Genomic DNA, 24,141 nt, shown 5'->3' with positions numbered 1-24,141 from the left:
CGGGGTTTTCCGCGTTATTTTCAGTAAAAACACTGTATATTCGAACATTTCAATTAAATTAAGTACAAGGGCCCGGCAAGTGGACTAAAAATAGCTTGAAAAAAAATATTTTCAACAACTTGTAGCACGACGGAAAGCACAACGGTTCTATTCGGCGCTGTTGCCGCGTCATCGCGGGCGTTCTCACGAACCTGTTCGATCAGCCGGATCGGAAAGCTATTTAATTATTAAATACCGGCTAATTTGTGTTTTTTCCGCGCTAAATTTAACAAGAAATAAAACAATTTAAGTAGAGTTTATAAAATTAAAGTTAAAAAATGTATTATAAATGATTAGAGTAAGAAAAAGAAGCATAACTTATGATTTATAGATTATTTTATTAATTAGTTCAAACTTTATAAGATAAAATAATATTACAAACAAAATAACATTATACGAACCTATATTTAGTAATAAAACAATACAAGCAAATCGCAGAAATAGAAAAACAAAATTAAATAAAAAATATTCAAATTCGACTTGAAATGGTATATCTGATAAACTGCTATAGTCGTGACACTTTGGCAACAGTGGTGCTTGCATGGTATGCAAGATAGCGGAATTCTCATACAGGGTCGTATTAAGAGAAATATGTAGAAATAATATATTTATAAATTGTGTTTATTTATTTATTATTAAAAACTTGTAAAATGTAGAAATATAATATATCGTAGTATTTTGTTCTGTTAATACGATGTGCTAATATTATGAAAGTGATAATGAACTAAATAGAATTGACCTTATAGGTAAGTTGTTAAAAATATAATTTTACCAAATTTAAATTGGTGCTTTAGGTTTATTACCTTGATAGTGATACTATAATATTATATGTATAATAATTATAATTAGCATAATGAAATGTAGTTGACTTAAGCCAATTAATATGTAATATACAGGGTGTTTCAAAAAACATGTGCCATCTCTCGTGGTGAGATTCCTTACATAAAAATAAGATTTATTTTTCATATCAACATAGGTCCGATTCTGCTTTGTTTCGTTGTTACAGGGTGTTAAAATTTTAACAATCTTTCGATTTATTAGAATTTTCTTCAAAACAAATTTAGAGACTCGAATGAAATTTTGATGGGAAAAGTTACTATAAGTGCTACATATTTTAATGCTAAAAAAGTGTTGATAAATTAATCAGGGACGTGCATAATATGGGTTACCACTGGAATATTTTTCAAAAAAAAAAACATATGCGCCATTTCCTTTTTATCTTTTGATATCAAAATTGTGTAGACCGTTTAATGCCGACTAAAAGTTATCTCTTGATATTTTGTCGAATTCGGCCTCTTTGATAAGATAAACGCAATTTTATTAATCACAATTAATAAAATTAAAAAGAAATAAAATTAATAAATTATATATTTTACCTAATTTATTTTTAAATATTCTTACTATTAGTTATTGTTACTATTAGCCCAACCTACAGCAATTTCAAATAAAAAAATTCGAAAATTTAAAAACTGTTTTTTATTTTTTCATCGCCTGTATATGACTTTATGACACACTTTGTATACCTAGAAGTTATCGAAATCAAAGTATTTCAAAGAAGTTCACTTTTTAAAAATGTTTTTGAAATGTTGCTTTTTTAACACTTTTTCAATTTTTCTAACTACTTCCATTGACTGAACCTAATTATGCATGGTTGGATAGAGGGTGGATGGTGATCTTACAGGGCGGTTTTTTTATTTCTTAATTATGTATAGATTATTTTCAGAAATCGAACCAAAATCAATTTCAAAGAAATTTTGCAAAATCTGAAAAAATAAGATCTCTCAAAATAATAAATAAGAATAAATGATTATTTACCCTCTATAGATAGAACCCCTACCTATGGTCCTATATAAACTGTATTACTAAAATAAATAGTTTTGAAATATGAAGTTTTCAAATGAATATTTGAAATTTTCAATTGTCGCTTTACTTGATATACCCCCTTGATATTTTTTTTATTTTTCATCTCTTTTATTGGTTTATTAAGAGCACTAATACTCTATTTATAGTTATTTTTTATTACTTGAAGGATAATTGAAGAAAAGATATTTCGTTTATATTATTGATGTGTCACTAAATAAACCCTTATATAAAATTTTATACTGCCAGATGTTATAGTAATCCATTTTCGTACAGCAAACTTTCATTCCCTATTCTACTCCCTAAGATTATAAATTTCATAAATTCGCTTTATCCAAATAATTAACTAATGTCTTTTAAATGATCCTTTGTGCCAATTTTTATGTGTATAATATAAAATATCCAGAGGTCACCAAGTTTTATATAAATTTTTACTAACTTTACCCATTTGGTTGATGAATTTCAAAAATCTCTTCTGATTCTTTTTGTAGGATTTCATTCTTCTAGACCACATAGTAAGGAATTTTCATACAACAAATTGTTCCGACATAATTTTATCTCTTATTTATACCTTTCCTAAAATAAATTTATGTTATCTAAAGCTGGCTGTATGAACTGTGACCCCTAAAATATCTAAAAACTTGATATATAATCTAACTGACAAACCACCGACAATGACAAATAATTTATTTCTGGAGGTATTGTGTGTAGGTGTTTTTCAGGTATGTTTTAATATTTAGTCGATTTACACAAAGAAATAGCCATTCAACAATTTAAAAATACTTCATAACAAATCTACACATATATACCTTTCATTTAAAAAAGAATCATCAAGATTGGTGAAGCGGTTTCGGCGGGATGGATGTGACAAAAAAAACCCTTGAGCTTTTATATGTGTATGGATTTTGTTGCAAATATTATTCCTAATCTTAATTTGAAAACCGCGTTTCGCTAGCTATTGTAATTTTGGAGTTACGATTTTTTTAAATTTTTAACCCTCTCCATATATTAACCCCCCACTCCCACCAAAAACTAATGGCCAGATTCTCGGGTGCCACAGTATTTTTGTGCCAAATTTGGTTAAAATCGGTTCAGCGATTTTGAGTTATCGTGTTACAGACGGCAGACAGACAGACAGACAGACGGACAGACACCACGAAAATATTTTGTATTTAGGTCATTTAGGACCCAAATAACTAATTTTGAGTGAAATTAAAAAAAAACTTTTTTTTGTCGATCCTATAGCCTACCTATTGGTATCAGGCTGCAGGTTAAATACAAGAACAAAATCAAGTAGAATTTGTGAATAAAAACTCAAAAAATAATGAAAATATTTAGAAAAAGGAACCGTAAACGTCAGTCAGCCAAGTGTCACAGTTCAATTAGATTTACCACACATTATCAATTTGAACGATTTGAACTACAGTCGATTCCAGTCTAGAGATTTTCGTTTTTAAAGCCTCCCATACTGAAGTCCGCCATATTGGGAAGTTTTAGGTGAAAACAAGTATATTAGACTTGGATCAAGGCAAATTAATAAAATTGCGTTTATCTCATCAATGAGGCCAAAATCGACAAAATATCAAGAGACAACTTTTAATCGGCATTAAATAGCTTACACTATTTTGCTGACAAGAGAAAAAATAGTCAGTGGCGTACATGCTTTTTTAGAAAAATATTCTAGTGATAACCCATATACACGTCGCTGGTGAATATGTCGACTTTTTAGCTTTGAAATATGTCGCATTTATAGTAACACCCTCAAAATTTCATTGGAATTGTTAAATTTACTTTGAAGAAAATTATAATAAATAAAAAAAATATTAACACTTTAACACCCTGTAGCTACAAAAAAAAGCAGAATCGGACCTATGTTGACATGAAAAATAAATCTTATTTTTACATGAGAAAATTGAAATATTATTTCAAACTTTATTTGAATAATTAAATACAATACATATATTTTTTAAATTTTAAAAATTTATGTACTGATAATTTTTATTAAAACGGTGATTCCACGTTCATTATTTGAATCATTCAAACTGCGTCAGCGAAAATGACAAGTGAGAACAGAAAAACCAAGTAAAAGCGTTTCTAGTGACATATCCTTACTGTTGTTCTTTCTGCGACAGAAATATTATTTAATTTAAAATAACTGTAGTGCGGTCCTGCCGAAAAATCCAAACGCTTTTAATGGGGCAGGTACCTCCACGACTTCTCTGACCCTTAAAGGCCAAAGGCTCTAGTCTAGGTCAAATCCCTTTCGAATAATTTGGCAATGATTGTGGAGAAAACAAATAGAGATACCAGACGTAATAGATACGTCTGTATTTGATGAAAGTGAAACAAGTAGATAATTTATTGCACTTTGTGCACGAAATAAGTACTCTACATCCGGCAACCTTGTATGACTGTGCTCATAATTACATTTGATTACTCTATTGTATTTGTTTAATTTGTTAATTTTTACTTGAGTTTTATAAAAATTTCAGAGGAAGTTTTTGAATTGTATTGTTATATACAGGGTGACAACGAAATCGTGGCACAGAGAGATACTTCAGAATGCTTTCTGATATAATTCATCCTCAAAGAATGCCTAGAGAAGCTGAACAAATTAGGCAATTTTTTTTTACGGAATGTATAAATGCTTACCGTACCCTGTACAAGTCGAAACGTCGCGTCATGTAAAATTTCAAAATTCAAGATGACATCCAGTCTAAGAAGATATTATGTATTATTTTATAACAATAGCTTGTTTAAATCCAAAAATTTTGTTTAATAAATGAAGCAAGTTCTATAAAATCCACGTTATATTGTTAGGATTTCCTTTATATAAATATAAGTATATCCCTTATATACTTATATATGCAAGGCAAGCTTTCCATCAGTCACTCCACAAAGGATTTATCTCCAGATTCTGTCGGTTTTAGACCCTATTCAAAAAAAAATGAAGCTTCTTTCCATTGGGCGTGGTTTTGAGGGAAGGAGATAGAGTGGAATTGATGATGCAAGCCTATTTTTTGTATAGTTCATTCATTCTTAGACCTGTACTCCTTTGAGATATATTTTTGTGTTCGGAGTTTTATCTATCCTTATAAAATAAATTAGGTACACAGTTTCTCTGTATACTACACAAGGTTTTTCAAAATATTATATCTATTTTAATCAATTTGCAAATCAATCATCAAATGAAAATAAAGCAGCAACAAAACCGCAGAGGCAAAATACACACACCGGAAAAGTCTAGGTATATTACAATTTTATCCAGCCATCGTCAGTAATTTTATTATTTGCATTTCTGATATAATAAAATTAAATAAACAAATAGTTTACAGGACGTATTGGAAATAAAAATGCGAAATTTACCGAATTTTTCAAATTTACCTTGATTTTTATTGAACTCAAAAAAATACACACATCTTTTTTATTCTAAACTGTGAATTAAAAAAAAATTATACTACTTAACTATTTTTACTTAATAAAGGATATGGCCTCCTCTACTGTTCATTATAGCCCTACATCGTCTCTCCATGCTCCTGATCAGGTTGTCGATCTCTTCTTGAGGTACAGCCTGCCACGCTGCATTCACGGCCCGAACCAGATCCCTACGAGTTTCACGAGGCATACCCATTTGCAAAATTCTTCTTTGGACCGCGTCCCATACGTGCTCGATGGGGTTGAGGTCAGGAGATTGTGCCAGCCAGGGTAAAAAATGTTTAATTGATGAGCATTGATAAACTCACTTACCACTCTGGTTGTATGAGGCTGTGCATTGTCATGCATGAGAATGAAGTTTCTCCCAAAATCATTGGCATATGGTAACACGACAGCCAAACCAAACCAAACCAAACCAAACTCAAAAAAATACACACATCTTTTTTATTCTAAACTGTGAATTAAAAAAAAAAGATAAAACCATTTTTACTTAATAAAGGATATGGCCTCCTCTACTGTTCATTACAGCCCTACATCGTCTCTCCATGCTCCTGATCAGGTTGTCGATCTCTTCTTGAGGTACAGCCTGCCACGCTGCATTCACGGCCCGAACCAGATCCCTACGAGTTTCACGAGGCATACCCATTCTCAAAATTCTTCTTTGGACCGCGTCCCATACGTGCTCGATGGGGTTGAGGTCAGGAGATTGTGCCGGCCAGGGTAAAAAATGTTTAATTGATGAGCATTGATAAACTCACTTACCACTCTGGTTGTATGAGGCTGTGCATTGTCATGCATGAGAATGAAGTTTCTCCCAAAATCATTGGCATATGGTAACACGACAGGCTCAAGAATTAAATCACGATATGTGATTCCTGTTAGAAATCTTTCAAGAAAAACGAGATCGGTTTTTCGGCCTAACTGGACTCCTCCCCAGACCATAACTGTTCCACCTTGATAAGGGTGCACTTCTGAACATGATCCAACCGAATAAGATTTCCCGGTTCTCTCCATACCCTAAGCCTTCTCGAATCGGATGAATTCCAAAGCGTGAATCATCCGTGAAGAGAACATTGGCCCATTGTTCATTCGGCCACTGAACATGATCTTGAGCCCACAAATATCGTATCTCTCGATTTCCTCTCGTTAAGGGTTGAGCTCTCCAGGAGCGTCTGCTTCTTAAGTTGACCTCTCTTAATCTATTGCGAACAGTGTCAGGACTAACGGTTACATTATGTGTTTCCTGGAGAATTAAACTAAGCTGTGGTGCTGTAAGAGTCGGTCGGCGTCGAGCATTTAATTGTAAAAAAAAATCTTGCTGAGGGGTAGTAATGCGATGTCGCCCTGTGTGCCTTTCAGCAACATCACCACTTTCACGGTAGCGTGCACTTAATCGCGATATTACACTTTGCGTTGTATTTAATGCTCTAGCTACGTCGATTTGGCGCATTCGGCGTCGAGCATTTAATTGTAAAAAATGATCTTGCTGAGGGGTAGTAATGCGATGTCGCCCTGTGTGCCTTTCAGCAACATCACCACTTTCACGGTAGAATGCACTTAATCGCGATATTACACTTTGCGTTGTATTTAATGCTCTAGCTACGTCGATTTGGCGCATTCCAGCTTCGAGCATACCCATGTCCCTTAACCTTTCGTCTCTGTTAAGATGTCTACGCTCCATAATGTTGTTTAATACTAAACAAAGTTATTTGAATGAATTCTGGCCAGTTATCATAACAACATAGCCAGTACAGGTTAAATTCGAACAATTGATGCTATGTGCTTTTTATACATTTGACAAAAAATGCACAAACACTTTTGCAAATATCCCAAATTTAGAAATAACTAGTGTGACTACTTCGTTTCAATCGAAGTAGAAAGAATCGACCTACAAATATGTGGTTGTTTATTCAAAACATTTATTTTTAACTTTAATAAAATGATATCCCTAGATTTTTCCGGTGTGTCTATAAAAAGAATATAGAAAAACGACAGACCTCGCACCTTACTCAAGTATCCTATACGTATATACATATACCTATACATCCTATAGTATATGTGTATTGAAATTGAAAATATATGACACAACATTTAAGTTTTGATTTGTTCCTATGTGATGTGAGTTAATCTCTCCCAATATAACAAATTAAGTACCTACTACACTATGTTTATGTTTATTTACATCTTTTCCAATATAATGATGTTTATTAAAAGGTAAAGTGACCTTCAGACGCGATAGCGATTCTATACAAATATTGTTGCATTCTGCAATAACAAATTCGTATTTCTGTTTTTGTTCGGAATATTCACCGACACCTTTTAAAAGTGAGCTAAATTCCTGCCTTCAGGGGATATTTTTTTCTCGGTTATTAGATACATTTTAACCCATAAATTCCATAGGTTAGTTTGTTTGGCTCACCCTAATGTAGGTAGTAGGTATTAAAGTAGTTAGCTTGTTTGCGGTTGTTCTTAGCAACCGCTATAGCAGCGCCCTACAACGTATGCGCTCCAAAATAATTACAAGTTTTGGCGGCAAGCCGACCATTTCAATGTAAACGTGTTTCCTGTATCTATGACCAAGATAATCTAAGCTTATAATATTAGGTAATTCAGTAAGAAGTACATAATATTTTACTTTACTTTCAAATACTTATTAAAGTTAATCGTCCAACTTACTTGATCGGTATCATTTCCTTGCCAGCTATCAGTGCCCTAAAAACAAAAAAATAATAATTAAAAAAAAGTTTTACACATTATGTTTATTATTTGTCAGTGTTAGTTACTTGAAATTGACATAATATACTAATTTTTAATATTATTAGGGAAAACTAACTAGTACATTATTATTAAACGAGTTTGCTTTAAAACTTCTGCTGAAGTTCTAAAGTTTACTCTAAGTCTGATTATGCTCTGTTAAATTTAAGACAAACTTCCGGAGGTTATTAAATTTACAATGGTGCGCTATGTGTAATATTAAACTAAAAATTTGTTAAAAATCACTAAAATTTTTATAGTTTAACAGTTTTTTTCCCGTAAAAGATTCAGAAAAGAAAAACTCTTTGGAACGTAATATGCTTTGCCTATTTCTCGGCATATCTACACCTTTTATAAATGGATGAAAATATGGTTCATATCAAATAAACTTTTAGTTACGTCATCGAGGGCACGATTTTTAAATTAAGCTATTAAGTATACATTTCAGCTATACTCTGTATATTTTTTCTCATGTAAGATTTCGATAGACGATGACGTCCCATACCAATATATTTATTTTATTAAAAAAAGTTTCTAATATTTTTTAAGGTAACTATGGATGGGTTTAAATATAAATCCGTCATGCGTCGTCTCTTGTTATTTTTAACCAGTTTTATTTCAAAAATGACAGATCATATTTCAATTTTAGTGGTTTGACGGAACGATGAACGACAAACGGACGCCGATGCGTATGAACTCGCCTTTAGATTTTTGAGGCTTGCCAAAGTCTTGCCAAATTATAGGTTATAATTTTGTGTCAACTTATGTCAAATATCTGCGTTTTGGAACATGATGCATTTTGATTTGTGTTATTACGTGTGTTTTAGAGAGCACAGTTTATAGTTAATACTCGCTGGCGAGGCAGAAAGTCTTATACACTAATGTCAAAAGGTACTGGTTAAAAAAAAATAAGATTAAAGTTAATTAATCAACCTTTAAGCTATAAGATTTGGTAAGTGTTATTATTAATAAAATAGAAGTTTTTTATATATGTTGTTTTATCTATTCCTGTGGAATATTACAAATTTGTATTTGTACATAAGTTATATTGAAAAATATAATAATAAATGCGGAAAATTTCTTGAAGCTTGAAAGTAAGAAATCGTTCTTTTTTATATTTTTTTCGTATGTAGTGTTTTGTTTTTGTTTGTTTTGTATTAACACATACCGTTTTTTTTAATAAAATAACTCGATTACATTTTTTCAGTTTATACAGTTTTTTTACAATATTTTGAAGTAATCACTTATCAGTCAAATTTTAATATATTAATTTCCTGCTATGCGTTCCAGTTGTACCAATTTATTTCTTTTGTTTCTAAAATAAAATAAACTACTTTGAAATTAAAATGACAGACACATCGAATATCGATCAGTGTCAAGGATCTTGTCGTTGGACAGACTATATTAATTCATGGCCTTAGGTGAATAAACAAGTGGCACTAAAAAGTTTTTTAAAATTTCCCGAAAAATGTCAAGAAAAATTACAAATTTTCAACATTTTTTTTTTCACAAAAAAAACATCATAGGCGTTTTTCTGGGGTTGAACTATACTACCAGTTAAAATATTTGCACTTATTTCTGGGACACCCTGTATAGTTCTTTAAGATCTGAAAAATAAAAAAAATTAACAATTTTTTTTCGCAAAAAAAAACTCATACGCGTGTTTCTACGGCCGAGATATACTACCAGTTAAAATATTTGCACTTATCTCTGGGAGACCCTGTATAAAAAAATTAAAAAAAAAAAACTTTAAAGCTCTATAATATAACTTTTAAGCTTGTGGTAAATATTTATTTAATAAACTTTGGCTAAGTGTTTCTTTCTAAAATTGATTCGTTCTAAATTTTCCAATTAGGTTAGGAAGTAAATTTTAAAATAAACAAATTTCGAAAAGTTACGCGTTTCATTCTCATTTTTGTTGTGTTTCTTTACTTTTGCACCGGGATAGCAGATGTTTTCCTTCCAACTTTCCTTCGCTTTGCCAAAGTTGGCCGGGAAAACTCTTTTAATTGCACTTTTCATTTATATTGTAATTTGCTGGCGTCGCTCTCGTTCAAAATAAATTTATAATGGAAGTTGCTATCGAACTCTTCTTCGTTTTTTAGCTTTCTTCTTGTTGCAACTATGTTCGTTCGGGAGGAACGAATTATAAAGTTATAACGGCTAATAGAGCAATTAAACTTGTTAAAAAGTTATAATTATAAAATAAGGCCGGGTTTTATTAATTTTTAAGTATGATTTTCGCACTACGTTAGAAAGCAAGTAAGCAAGCAAATAGGCCCAAGATTGGCTACTTAAAGGAAATAATTATTCCAATGTCAATTTGCTTGCTGACTTGCTTGCTGATTTGCTTGCTGATTTGCCCGAGCACCCGAGCACCCACGCAGTCGGCGCCCCTGGCTCTGACATAAACAAGCCTTTTTGTATACTTATCCTCTCTGTCAACTAATCCTGCTGTGTGAACAACAATAACTTTTTCACCCTTTCCCAATAATCTCGTTAGAGTTGATGGTTTTCATCTCGAAAAAAGATTCTTTTTTCGACCAGACTGTTGAGTTTTTAATTAAGCTACTAAATAGCCCTTTTTAATTCCGCTGTTTCGGAGAGAGTTTTTTCCCGAAAATTTAGACCTTCAGGACATAAATCATTTTTGTGTTAAAATTGGAATATGATAGGAGGAACTTTAAGCTTGAGGGATTTACCCTAAAATAGCATACAGGGTGCTTCTGTTTTTTATAGAGTAAAAAAGTGATGTATCAAGGATCAAGGGAATTATAAGGGTATTAAATAGGTACCGAGAGTGATACCCAGGATGATTCGGCTTATAACACTGTAAAGGTGCCGTTACATGGCGCGTGGATCGCCGAGCCAGAAACAAAAAATACGCGCCACACGCCGTGTGATTGGGTCGACGCGCCGATCTTCGGTCGGCGCGTCCTTCCCCTCAACTGGCGGTAAATTTCAAAGTAAACGCGCCGTGCAAGGTCTTCCCCAGTAATTCTTTTAAATTCAGTTAATTTTATTTGTTACATAATTTATTTAAATAACTCCATTTAATGCAAACATACATAATTTGATATTAGCTTAAAAAATCTATAAATATCATATTAATTAGGTATAAAAATTACTGATAAATACAGGGTATACCAATATAATCTACCATGTTATTGTTTAAAATTATTATTTATTCTAAATGCTGTATAAAGGATATACTCGTATATATAGATATAGTTTATTTTAGTTCTAAGTATAATAATATAAGTTACATATCCGAATACATATTACTAGAAGGGTGAGAAGCACTATATACATTTTGCTGAGGTGATTTATGTATGTGTAATAATTGTATTTGATACTTAATTTATACTCCTAAATTTTACAGCAGCTATAGAAATATTAATTCATAAAGTTTTGTGCAATTATGCTATTTAAAATTTGTATAGCTTTACTAATTTATTGGCGGTAATTTGAGCGGTGGTAATTGCCGATGATTATAACAATATATTATAGGTACCAATTTACCCCTCAGTGCGATTAGTTCAATCACAAATGAACTGATTTATAGCCGGCCAGATATTAACAGGTACTACAAAAAATTGTTTACTTTGAACACAGTAGGTATGTGATACATTTGATTATGTAACCTACCATATCTATCGAAAAACGGAGATTCGAAGAATAATTGATATTTTACATATTTCGAAACAATATGTTTTGGTCGAACGAGACTATATCTGAGTTTTTACCCCTATATAAAAAAGAACAAATAACTTGGAACCCCAAAAATAATGCACATAAAAATAGAAATGAAATACAGGACGGCTGCCTAAGAATACATCAAAAGTTGAGTATCAATAATTATTGCACCATGAACGAATTAAAAAATTAATTAATTAAAGAATTATAAAAGAAGAAGAGTTGTATATTATTTTTTTATATTATTTGCCTTGTTCTGAAAATATGATATACTCTAAAATTATATTTTTATAAATAAGGCAAAAAAATATTATTTAACTTTTGAACATAAATAACCCTAGTTAAGAAAAGTATTATTATCTTATTTAATTTAATTTAACCAGATGATTTTGCTTTCCATCTTGTTATCTTAATAAACTGCACTGAAAATAAAGTTGCGGAATAATTGTATGAATTTTACGTAAGCGCTTTGATTGTATGAATTTAAACCCAATTTAAACAGAGAGTCTATGTTAAAAAGTTATATAATGTATTTTTTGTTCTCTGTCTCTCGGTCGGCCGTAGATCGCAAGTGCGAAAATACGCACTGGCGCGTCCGGCTCGGCGATTCGCGCGCCAGGCGCGTGGATCGGCAAGCCACACGCCGTGTAATGGCACCTTAAGGCTGATACAAGGCTGATAATATTTTAGATAGACGGATTAGGTGCTTTTATGTAAAAATCCAAATTTTTCAAAAAAATTCTATCACTGGTTCTCCGTAAATGTCTAACGTACCATCGCCGTTAAACACCCTATACAGGGAGTCCCAGAAATAAGTGCAGATATTTTAACTGGTGGTATATTTCAGCTTCGGCCCAGAAACAAGCCTGAGGGTTTTTTTGCGAAAAAAAATTGTTAAAAATTTTATATTCTTCCTTGACATCCACTTGAATTTTGTTCTTGATCAGCTGTTCATACTTAGATGTTTGGTCAGATTCTGTATTCACATTTTGCCGGTTATTTTAGTCATTTTTTATTATTGTGGTGCAAAAAACTAATTATTTTCGTGCTTAAATGACATAAACTACTACCATATACATATATGGTCACTCTGTCTCTCAAAAGTGCCCATAAGTTTTTTATTTATCATGATTTATGTGTTTTTTTACGACTCTAACAATTCATCAGTTTTTGGTGCCATGCCTCATCTTCATTTTGTTCCTGGTTGCAAAGATAATTATACTAGGCAGCCTAAAGTGTCCGGAAGAGCAAGAAAAGTGGGCACGAGTTATAAATCAAAACAATTCTATTGAAAATATATTTAATAATAAATTTAAAAATAATATTCTCCCAGGCTGGTATATAAGAAAACTGGAGCAATTATGTTTATTTTTTTCATAGTGTGGAATCTCCACCCCCAAGTCTTGTTGGTTCAGCGTCAAAAGATTCAAACACGTAAGTAGGTATTACGATCTAGGGAAAAATAAAGAATATGTGTGTTCAAAATTAAAAAAAATAATTTTGTAAAGGCAAAAATGATAAAGTTTAAAAGAAGAACATGTTTTTGTTTGGTTATACAGGGTTGTTCACCACATACGACACGGAGTATTGTAGCTAAACGATTAGATTTTCACAAATTGTAAGTTTTGGGTTCGTTGAAGGACTATTACAGCTACAATTATTAATATTTTTACAAGATACAGAGTGTCCCAAATAAATAAAAAATATCAAAGTTTTATTTTTTTAAATGGAACACCCTGTATATTATTACATTTTTAGTTTCTACGATTAAAATAAAGGCAAATTTGATTTGATGAAAGGCAAGGTTTATTACACTTAAACTTTACCGTTTTTGAAATATTTTCAATTTTGTGAAATTGCAGTCAAAATTTTAAGGCTTCATTTCTCCAAGGGTATCGAAGTTTTTAATACTAAATATTTACTGAAGTTTATTTATTGATCAGTTATTGTGTTGCAATAATAAAAATTATAGTACCTTATACAGAGTGTCTAAAATTTTATTTTAAATAATTACTAGCTTTAAACGGCAATAACTTGTATAATTTAAATGAAAGACCCTGTATATTTTATGAGAATCAGATGCACAATTTAATTGTCTATCAAATTGTATTATACCATTTTTTACCTAGAGCTTTAAGTTTCCGTAGAAAATGCATTTTCTTTTAATTTAAAATTCATTTATCAATATACCCATGGAATACTGACATTTTAGATTATTTTTGAAGATGTACCAAATTTTTAAAGAGTACAATATTACTAATATTGTCAATATAGTTTGTTTATTTCATTAAAAAATAAAAAAAACTATTTAAATATTTGTTAAAGAGGACCAATTAATATGATTCCAGTATTCAAACTACATTAATTGACTGTTTGCGTTGATTAATAATAATTGCTCCAAAAACTAAAAAACTGAATTTTTTATGTGTATTAGACAGTGTGGTAAAAAGTAACACCTTAAAAATGATATCTCATTTTTTGACAAATGCTTATTTGTAACAACAGAGACATTCATTTTTATAATTTATTATTATATTGATTTCTGATTCAAATCCACATTTTTTTATAATAATTTATTCACGAACAAATTAAGTATGTATTTAATTAGTATTTGGGCGGAAATAATGGTGGTATATTTAATTAATGGTATACTCTTTTATGAAGATTTAAATAGTTTTCTTTTTGCATACAAATGGGCTAGTAATATTAACATTTTGATAAAAGCGATAATATTACTAGCCTGTACATTTTGTACATTTGTTGCTTTAAAAACAATCTAAAATGTCAATATTCCATGGGTATATTGATAAATGAGGTCTAAATTATAAGAAAATGCATTTTCTACGAAAACTTGAAGGGATAGGTAAAAAGTTGTATAATACAATTTGATAGACAATTAAATTATGCATCTGATTCTCCTAAAATATACAGGACGTACCATTTAAAATTAAACAAGTTATTGCCGTTTAAAGCTAGTAATTATTTAAAATACAATTTTAGACACTCTGTATAAAGTAGTATAATTTTTATTATTGCAACATAATAACTGATCAATAAATAAACTTCAGTAAATATTTAGTATTAAAAACTTCGATATCCTTGGAGAAATAAAGCCTTAAAATTTTGACTGCAATTTCACAAAATTGAAAATATTTCAAAAACGGTAAGGGGTAAGTGTGATAAACCTTAATAAAATTTACCTTTATTTCAATCGTAGAATCTAAAAATAGAATAATATACAGGGTGTTCCATTTAAAAAAATACAACTATAGCATTTTTTACTTATTTGGGACAATCTGTATCTTGTGAAATTATTTCTAAATTGTAGCTCTAATAGTCCTTCAACGAACCCAAAACTTAAAATTTGTAAAAATCTAATCGTTTAGCTACAATACTCCGTGTCGTATGTGGTGAACAACCTTGTATAATGTAAAGCATAACAATTTTTGGTCAGTAATTTTTAATGAATAGTACCATATAATATCAAATATTTAAGTGTTCTCAAAATGTTGCCATTATTTTTTTAAATTTTCAAAGTTAAACAACTCGGTTATTTTCAATTTATTTTAAAAATGATAAGATGTTTCTTTTGACCAGATCTAGCACCCCTTAAAATATCTGCACTTATTTCTGGGACACCCTGTATAGACAATACATTTTAGTAGACGGGGGTTTTAGTGTTTAATTATTTAATAAAATAAGATACTTTAATATACAGCCTTATATTGAGGACTTGCTAGCCCCAAAAGTGTCTTTTTTAGATGTGGTCGCTTCACAATTTTTGTTTCTAAGGTTGTGCACCCTCAAAGTTTTGAACCACGCGTCGCCACTGACTATGATCTTGCAAATTCGAATCCGTGACTTCAATTTGTTTATGACATTTGCGACTGAACCTAGTTATCGAAAGCCTGACAAACGACGGCATATGTACCGATTATTTGCTAGCCACAAATCAACAGCGCAAAGTAGCGTTAGCCGTTGCAAAGATAGATGCGGGCGCCATCTGTAAGCCCTCTCATACCACCGCGCCAGTTCCAAATAAAATGCTACAATGTTTTTCCCTCTTTAATGACCTGTATAAATCACTGCCGTGAAAAATGGCGCGGTTGCAGACTCGCGTTGTTCATTTTGCTGCCCGTTTTTTTTTCGATTTCGTAATTTTTATTTATCGTTATTTATATCGCGGTCGCTGACTGTGCTGGAATCTACTAATTCTTCATTGCTTTTATATTATTTTCAATCTACTATACGGGGTGTTCCAATATTCCGTGGACATAGAACTATATTTGATATCAATTAAACTTTTAGTTACTTAATCGAGGGCGCGATTTTTAAATTCATTGTTGCCAACCATGGACATATTCGGCGACTTGCTGACTAACTGGAATTAAAATTAAATCGCGCTGGGGATTCAGGTGGTAGCTCTGCTGTAAAAAATGTCAAGTTGCCGCATTTACTTATTTATAAATATTGTCATTCGTCATTCCTAATATTGTCATTCGTTTTGACACTTTAGTTTACAATTGAGGGTTGGAACCTTTGGTGTTACACAGCAAAATAAAACACTAAATCACCACAATACACCAAAACACTCTTACTTTTACACTGGATGCGCGTTTCGCTAACCATGTTAGCATCATCAGCAGATGATTATAAACTAAAGTACAATCTACAAGTTGAGCGTTTATATACTCGCTCAGTGGGCACCGAGTGGGCGTGGCAAAATCTAGCCAACCGAGTCAGGGCCCACTGAGCGTAACAGTTAGATTTCCGCCACTAGAGTAGTAGGAACGAAGAACTTGAAGGAATTGGACCGTTGTCTCTGTTCATACTATCTTTACATTTATTAATTCTGATGCTTTCATATGCGTCTAATTTTGAACGGGAAAGTACTCCCACCCCTACATAAATTTTAGTATAAATATTTTTCAACTCCACCGACGACTGATTTTTTTTTTGTAAAATGGTCCTCCTAGTATTTGCTACATTTTTTGTCTCTTGTAAATAAACGCCACATCGCATAGTTTTTAAGAAAAACATTTTTGGAGAATATTTTTTTCCAAATGCGATCTAGAAAATATACAGGGAGTCCCAATATTCCGTGGGCATAAACAACTACGTATTTTTTGAATAAAAAAATAAGTTAATAGACCCACTACGAATCAAAATAAGTTAATTATGCACAATTTACTTCTATACAAAAGTGCTTCATTTGTCCGCTAGAGGGCATCAAAATAAATAATACATAGCGAAATAATATAAATTAATTTAAAATTTATTTGTTTTTTAAGCTTTTTATGAAGCTCTTTATTGTCCCATATCATTTGTGATATTAACATAAAATTCCATATATCTTCACCAACTAGATTATTAGCGCATAATAATAGCTTCCCATATAACACACAATACCCGCAGGATATTCATAGGAAGATCATCTTATAAAGACATCTATAGGATATCCTCCAGACATCCTGAAATCCTGTAGATGTCTTAGAATAGAATATCCTATGGATATCTCTATCGTTTATCTAATGTACATCCAGCTGAGATATCCAAACATGCTCATGATAATAAAATATTCTAACAATATCGTCTAGATATTTAGGAAAAATAAATAATGTACTACTTTTTATATTACATAAAATGCAATAAACCATAAAGATAGATATATATTACGTCAAGGCAACACAATACCCTGTTGGTATCTTCTGGATAATCTGGATATTTATGAGCTTGGCCACTCCCAGTAATACAGAGAATTTAAAACGCCCGCGCAAAAAATTTCCCACAATCCATCTCGACAGTTGTTGGTTTTTCCATCGTGTATTATTCAGTTCTTTGATTTAGTGAAATTCGAGGTGAATTCGGTCGTTTGTCGATATTGGATGGGCTTAAAATTGACTGAAACTGACAAAACTGTTTGAGTTTGACTTAGTTTTTTCTTATACTCATAGTTCTAGCCTTGTTCTAGCAGAAATTCTATCCTAACCTCAACTAATATAGAAAAACGACGAACGACTCAGGGTCTCATAATGAAGAATTTGTGACAAAATTATAGGTGAAAATTTGTTGAAAATCGCTTGTTCTTTATCCCTAAACCCATTTTCGTGTTTGATCTATTCAAACAGAAATCCTATTTTTGGGTTTAAATTTTGAGTTTCTGGAATGTGTGTTGTTATAAATTATACCTGTATCCTGTGTGCTAACTTTGATGTAAACTGTTGCTGCTAGACATAAACTGCTAGACTCCATAAAGTATAATCTAGTATAATCTGGTATAATACCATACGATCGACAAAAACGGCGTCAGAGGTGGCTTGGAAATGAAGATTGATATTATTTTGTCTGTAAAATTATATGGGGAAAATCGATCGTAATTTTCAAACCAATTAAACGCCCTTTTTTTTCAATGGTACAGTATAAATTGAAAGCTCTAACTCATACAAACAAACTTCTAAATTTTGACGCAAAATTCAATGACATAATATGTAGGTATATTTTAGAGCTGTTAATAAAAATATCCAATGAATAACGTCAAAATGTGGCTAAATAAAACTAAATCGCGAACGTTTTTACTCTAAACTAAGGATGAAGTAAGTATTATTAATAATATATTATTTGACTATAATAAGTAATTATTATAGTCAAATAACAGTCCTAAAAATATTCTATAATGCTCCCAACATCACCCTTGTATTATCCTAGAAATATCCCAAATAATCGTAAAAGGCTTGCCTAGGGATGTCTTGAAGATGACTTTTTTTGTCCCATCTGGATATCCCATAAATATCCTCCTCTAGTTTTTGGATATCCCTAAGATATTTACTATATCCTCGGTGGATATCCTCAAGATATCTATAGGATTGTGTTGTGTTATATGGGTTTTATGCGCCTACATAGCTTGATGTGACGAGAAATATTTTTTGGAAGTCAGCTTCGGAAAATTTTACTAGCTTCTACGTCCCACTAGTCAACTGGCATACCCAACAACCATAAACAATGTTGCCGTTTGTTGTTCCTTAATTTCACAGTTCTGCAATTCGCAATTCTTAAATTATCTTAACAAATGTGTTTATTTTTTTAAAGTTTAATGCCCTCTAGCGGACAAACGGAGCACTTTTGTACAGAGGTAAATTGTGTCCAATGAACTCATTTTGATTACAAAAATACGTATATAGTAGTTCGATATCCACGAAATAGCGGGACACCCTGTATACTCTCTACTACATAGTATACCGTATTGTGCATCAGCTCAGGACATACACGGGAAATCCCAGATAGTCGATGACATTCCCTACATAATTTTACATACAATCTGAGTGCGATCTTCATTTCCAAGCGACCCCTGACGCTGTTTTTTTACCTTATATTATATTTTTGTGTCGTATTTTTGATTTTTTTTTTAATATTTAATTAGGTTCGTATTCAGTTCGTTCAAGTTCTAAAACAGAATAGGCAATTCGATAAAAACTTGTATATATTAATTTCCTGCCTAAGAAAAAACTACACTACGTAAATTTCATTAAATATTTAATATTGTTAATCAGCTTTCTGAAAGTTGATTAAAGCTTTTAACTAGTTGGAACAAGTTTAATTCAGTTTTTAGAAGCTTTTTCTACCGTCGAGTCTTTTGCGTTACCTCTCGAAAATCAAGCTCCCTCAATTTTTAGAAAGGATTTAGTTGAGACTCTGGACTTTTTTTGTTTACACGGGGTCCGAACCGCGATCCTCAGCCATAGAATATTCACGTGACTAAAAGTTTATTTGGTATGAACTATATTTAAATATCATGCCTATAAAGTATTTTACCAAAATAAAGTTGAATATTTTAATATACACCAATAAAATCAATAATCATATTTACAATAGATTTCAACCCCTTTGTAAAAATTACTATACTACTCGTATATTCTAAATCCCGTGAAAAAAAAGCCCCACAAATACATACTCATATACCTATATCTTCTTATTTAACTAGAGCAACCATTCTTTCATTCTCATTCTTTCATTCCACCAACAATGCCCTTCTTAAAATAAACCAACGTCTATATATGCCTCTATTATCGCACACAGCACACATACCGGGTGAAAATGTAGATCAAGGCAACGCGGACCTATTGAAAACCGACACAATAGCACCGGTAATACATCTTTCCACGCCTCGAATGCCGGACATAGTTGTTACTGTAGATCCGCTTATCGATCCACTGTCACGGGATAGTTCTGGATGTGTCTGGAATGCGAACCGAAACCTGGATAGGTCTAGAGTTGATCGGAATGCGCTTTTGTAGCGGGAAAGTCGAGGAGTTCGATGTTAACTAATACGCTCTGTGTGCTAAAGGAAAATTAACATGAATAACTGGATTAAAGATAAATCAAGGTGGTTCAACAACAGCGGGCTGTTTATGTAATGTGACATGGAAATGATTTGTTCTATACAGACATTTTAATCAGCACAGTAGATTGTAGAAGTATAACTTGTAGCAGCCTAAAATAATTTCTTATTTTTGCGCTACATCTCTAGCTGAATTTAAGTATAATAATACCCATCCCTAGTTTGTACCGCTGCAATTTTGGTAGTACCGCGAATACCGTTCGATGTGGTGGCGCAGGGTTGCCATTTATATTATTAGCTTAAATTATTCTTTAAATGTTATTGATAACTTTCCTGAATGTTGTATATTTTGAACACAGTCTGGTGTGCGTTTGCTTTTTTGATTTTTCGACACTTCCATTTCAACCACTGTTGAGAAGTCCCAGGGTGGTTTTCATCTTTCTATAAAAGATTTTGTACATCGTATATGTGGCGCAGAATAGCGCTGCAAATGCGTCCCTTATACATTCTTACTCCTTCCTGCTTACTGCGAATGTTTCCTTTTACATCTTAAGGGGAAGAATTGGCATTTTGGGAGCAACTTTCAGTTTGGAAACCAGAACATTTTGGAGGAGTTTTTTTGAGAAGATTTTGAACACAGCAACAGTTTTTTTAAGCAGAAGTTTTTGAGCAGTTTTTGGTTTTTTGAATGGTCCCGCGAAGGTTACTTATTGGAGGCTGGTGTGAACTGGCGAGTTTCGCCTTTTTCCGCAAATTTCCAAGTTTTCTGATGGTTTGAAGCAGTTACATTCATAAGATATGGACCCAAGTACGATACGAGATCAACACTGATTGAATACAGCTTCAGAGCAAAAGCTATGTACTAATTTATGTTTTGTTTTAGATTCTTTTTGCTTTTTTTCTTAACTTTCTACGATATTTTTATTGAAACCTTTTAATGAAACTTACACAACGATTACGTTTGGTAATTTCTAGTTGTTAATATTTAAGTTATGTTTAAATATTAAAATAACATAAATTTATTGTATTTTTTAATGACTTTTTTTCTTATTCGCTTTCCAAACTGGAGTTTCAACCTATATAATTATATTATTAATAAATGTAGGTACATAGTTTTTAATTAAATTTTGGTGTTTTAATTTGAAATATATCATTACAGAATATCTTTAGCCTGTGGTAATTTTCTTAAATTTTTAATACCATATTTTTTAACTTGGCTTAAATTAAGTAGTGCCCAACAATATTACAGTTGGGGGTTGGAATCTTTGGTGTTACACAGCAAAATAAAACACCAACAATGTCTTAATGATGATGCTAACATGGTTACCCAAGTAGCATTTTCACGACTTGTGACCACATGTTTACTAAACACAACGTTGGATTAGTTACAAAAAATAGTTAGCTCTCTACCTTGGGTATTAAAATAAATTTAAACGTTTTTATAACGCTGTTCCGACGTTCGACTAGTACTACAGCAAAGTAGAAGCTTCTGCGACGTCGAATAAACGTTGTCTTGTAACCTTTTTTGCTTAAGTGATCTTTAGGTGATTCGGACAATGTAGTTACAACGTTGGACAATATAGAGTTTTCCGACGTCAGTTTCAGGACCTATTCCAACGTTATGCAAACGTCGTCTGTTTTACTAATTCCAACGTTGTTTAGATTTCCTTATTCTTACGTTGGTAGGACGTCAAGTCACTACCTTTTTGCAACTGTATTGAACCATAACCCTAAATCTTAAATTTTCACTTCATTGTTCTGCTCAGTCAGACAGTTCAGGGCTGTTTTTGTTTTTATAAAAAAAAACTTAATTAAAATGGGACATAAGAAAGCAGGGCCGGCTCTAGGTCTTTTGCCGCCCTGGGCGATGAGTAATTTTACCGCCCCATGATAGGCGCCCTGATTCTCTTAGGGAAAATTTGAAGTCAAGATCGAGAAACAAACTTTATTTATATTAACATACAAAATCGGGTAACAAGATAAAAAATCAAATATAAACTTAAAAAGTAAACGTAAAAAATGAATCAACGATGAAAATTCTTAATTAAATTGTTTTTGTGCTTTAGACGCAGCAAATTCAGTAAGTAGCTGATCAATTTTTAATTTTGATCCAAGTTCATGCTCAATAGCAATCATTGCTAAGCCACTTAACCTTTCTTGGCTCATAGTTGATCTCAAGTATGTTTTAATTAGTTTCAACTTGGAGAAACTTCTCTCGCCACTTCCAACAGTTATCGACAATGTTAATAAGATCCTGAATGCTACAACATTAGGGGCAATATTTAGTTGAATCGCCAATTTTAAGATTTTAATGGGAGTTTGTTTGGGTTCCACTAACGTACACAACACAGAGAGTTCATCAGCCAGTTCTGTCGAGTTCACGTCTAAAGCATCTTCATCAAAAACTCAATATCTCAGCTGACGAAGATTTTTGAAGCAAATGAATATCATATAAAAAGTGGAAATATTTACTGTGCTCTTTTATTTGCTCGAAACGCTGATCGAGAGAGTTTGCAGCTGCGTCTAATATTGGAAAAAAAATCTATTTTAAATTTTTCTTTTGGGTCAACTATAGGTTCATCGGAAGCTTCGTAATCAAACTGACGTTTTACTTTACGTGTACGAGGTCTAGTTTTAGTTTCTGGAAAGTGGGCGTCTACATCAATCTCTGTTGCTAATTCTTTAGCATCTACCAAAAAACGGTTGAATGCGTTGTCAGAGCGAAGATTGTTGATATATGTCTTTGTTTTATCCAAAATATTTATTGTGTTTTGTAAGTCCAACTGCTTGCTCTGTAATAATTTACTTATTGGATTTATGTGATTTAAGACGTCGTACTAAATTATAACAGAGCATAAAAATTTGAAATTCTTCAGTTGTTCCAGCAAACCTGAAGCTTCATTTCTTGCCGAAATTTCGATTTCAGGATTTTCAAAAATATTTAGCAGAGCATCATAGATTTCGCCAATTTGATATCTAAACGGTTTAACTGCATCTACTCTGCTTTCCCATCCCGTAGTACTTAGGGGCTTCAAAGTAAGAGAAGAAATATGTCTCTTTAGGGTATCCCATCGTTGTGCGGATGCTGCAAAGAAAACATAAATTTTTTGGATAATTCCAAAAAAATTTGTGGCTTCCAAAGAGGTCGATGCCATATCATTAACGACTAAATTTAAAGAGTGACTGCTGCAAGGAACAAAAAATGCCCGTGGATATATGTTACGAATTCGGCTTTGCACACTTCCCGTAAATCCCTTATATTGGAGCCATTATCGTATCCCTCACCCCTCATGTATTCTATTGGGATTTGCATTTCACTTAGTTGAATAATTAGTATCTCAGAAAGTTGAAGACCGGTTGCTTTTTCAATCGGAACAAATCCTAAAAAGTGCTCACATATCTTCACATTGACTTCGTTTCCTACTTTGGAGACAGAAACAAATCTTATTATCATTGTCATTTGCTCTATTTTGCTGAGGTCTGGAGTGCAGTCCAATATGATGCTATAATATTTCGCTTCATTGACCTGAGTAATTATATGTTTTTTAATTTCCTCTGATAGTAAGGTGATAATTTCATTCTGTATATTTTTGCCTAAATAATGTACTTTTCTGGTATCGTCACGCATAACTCGATTCACGTGTTCTTCCATTATTGGGTCAAATTTTGCGAGTAGCTGGACTAATTTAAGGAAATTTCCATTATTATGTTCGTAAAGTTTATCAGAGGAACCTCTAAAGGCCAAGCAACTTTCACCTAAGCATTGGATAATTGATATAATTCGCTGTACAACGCTGTTCCAGTGTTTAGTTTCAGAATCAATTAATCTTTGGATCGAAGCGTCAATAACTTGCATCTGATTTAACGTTATAGATAGTTCTGACCAGGATTTTTGGGCTAACATGTGGGCCATTGATAGTTCATGTTTTTTCAATGTAACTCCAGTATGTTTCCAGTTGTTGAATCCTTCATTAGATAGATTAGTTTTATTTGAATGAGCAGAGAGTTTACAACAAAAGCAG

General features: G+C 32.1%; 1 protein-coding gene across 11 annotated transcripts in view; it reads right to left on the bottom strand.

Annotated features, from left to right (window-relative positions):
• Positions 1-24,141, bottom strand: part of LOC115883641 (disks large 1 tumor suppressor protein) — a 1,010,644-nt gene that overhangs the window by 130,264 nt on the left and 856,239 nt on the right. For all 11 annotated transcript variants that reach the window (XM_030902027.1, XM_030902024.1, XM_030902022.1 and 8 more), the window contains one exon: positions 8,011-8,046. In XM_030902027.1, coding sequence (XP_030757887.1) covers positions 8,011-8,046 — 36 coding nt within the window. The remainder of the gene's footprint in view (positions 1-8,010; positions 8,047-24,141) is intronic.

This window comes from Sitophilus oryzae, unplaced genomic scaffold (genome assembly GCF_002938485.1).
Source record: "Sitophilus oryzae breed Bouriz unplaced genomic scaffold, Soryzae_2.0 scaffold_1974_pilon_pilon, whole genome shotgun sequence".
In the NCBI taxonomy this organism is placed as follows: domain Eukaryota; kingdom Metazoa; phylum Arthropoda; class Insecta; order Coleoptera; family Curculionidae; genus Sitophilus; species Sitophilus oryzae.
This window is presented reverse-complemented; position numbering and strand designations above follow the sequence as displayed.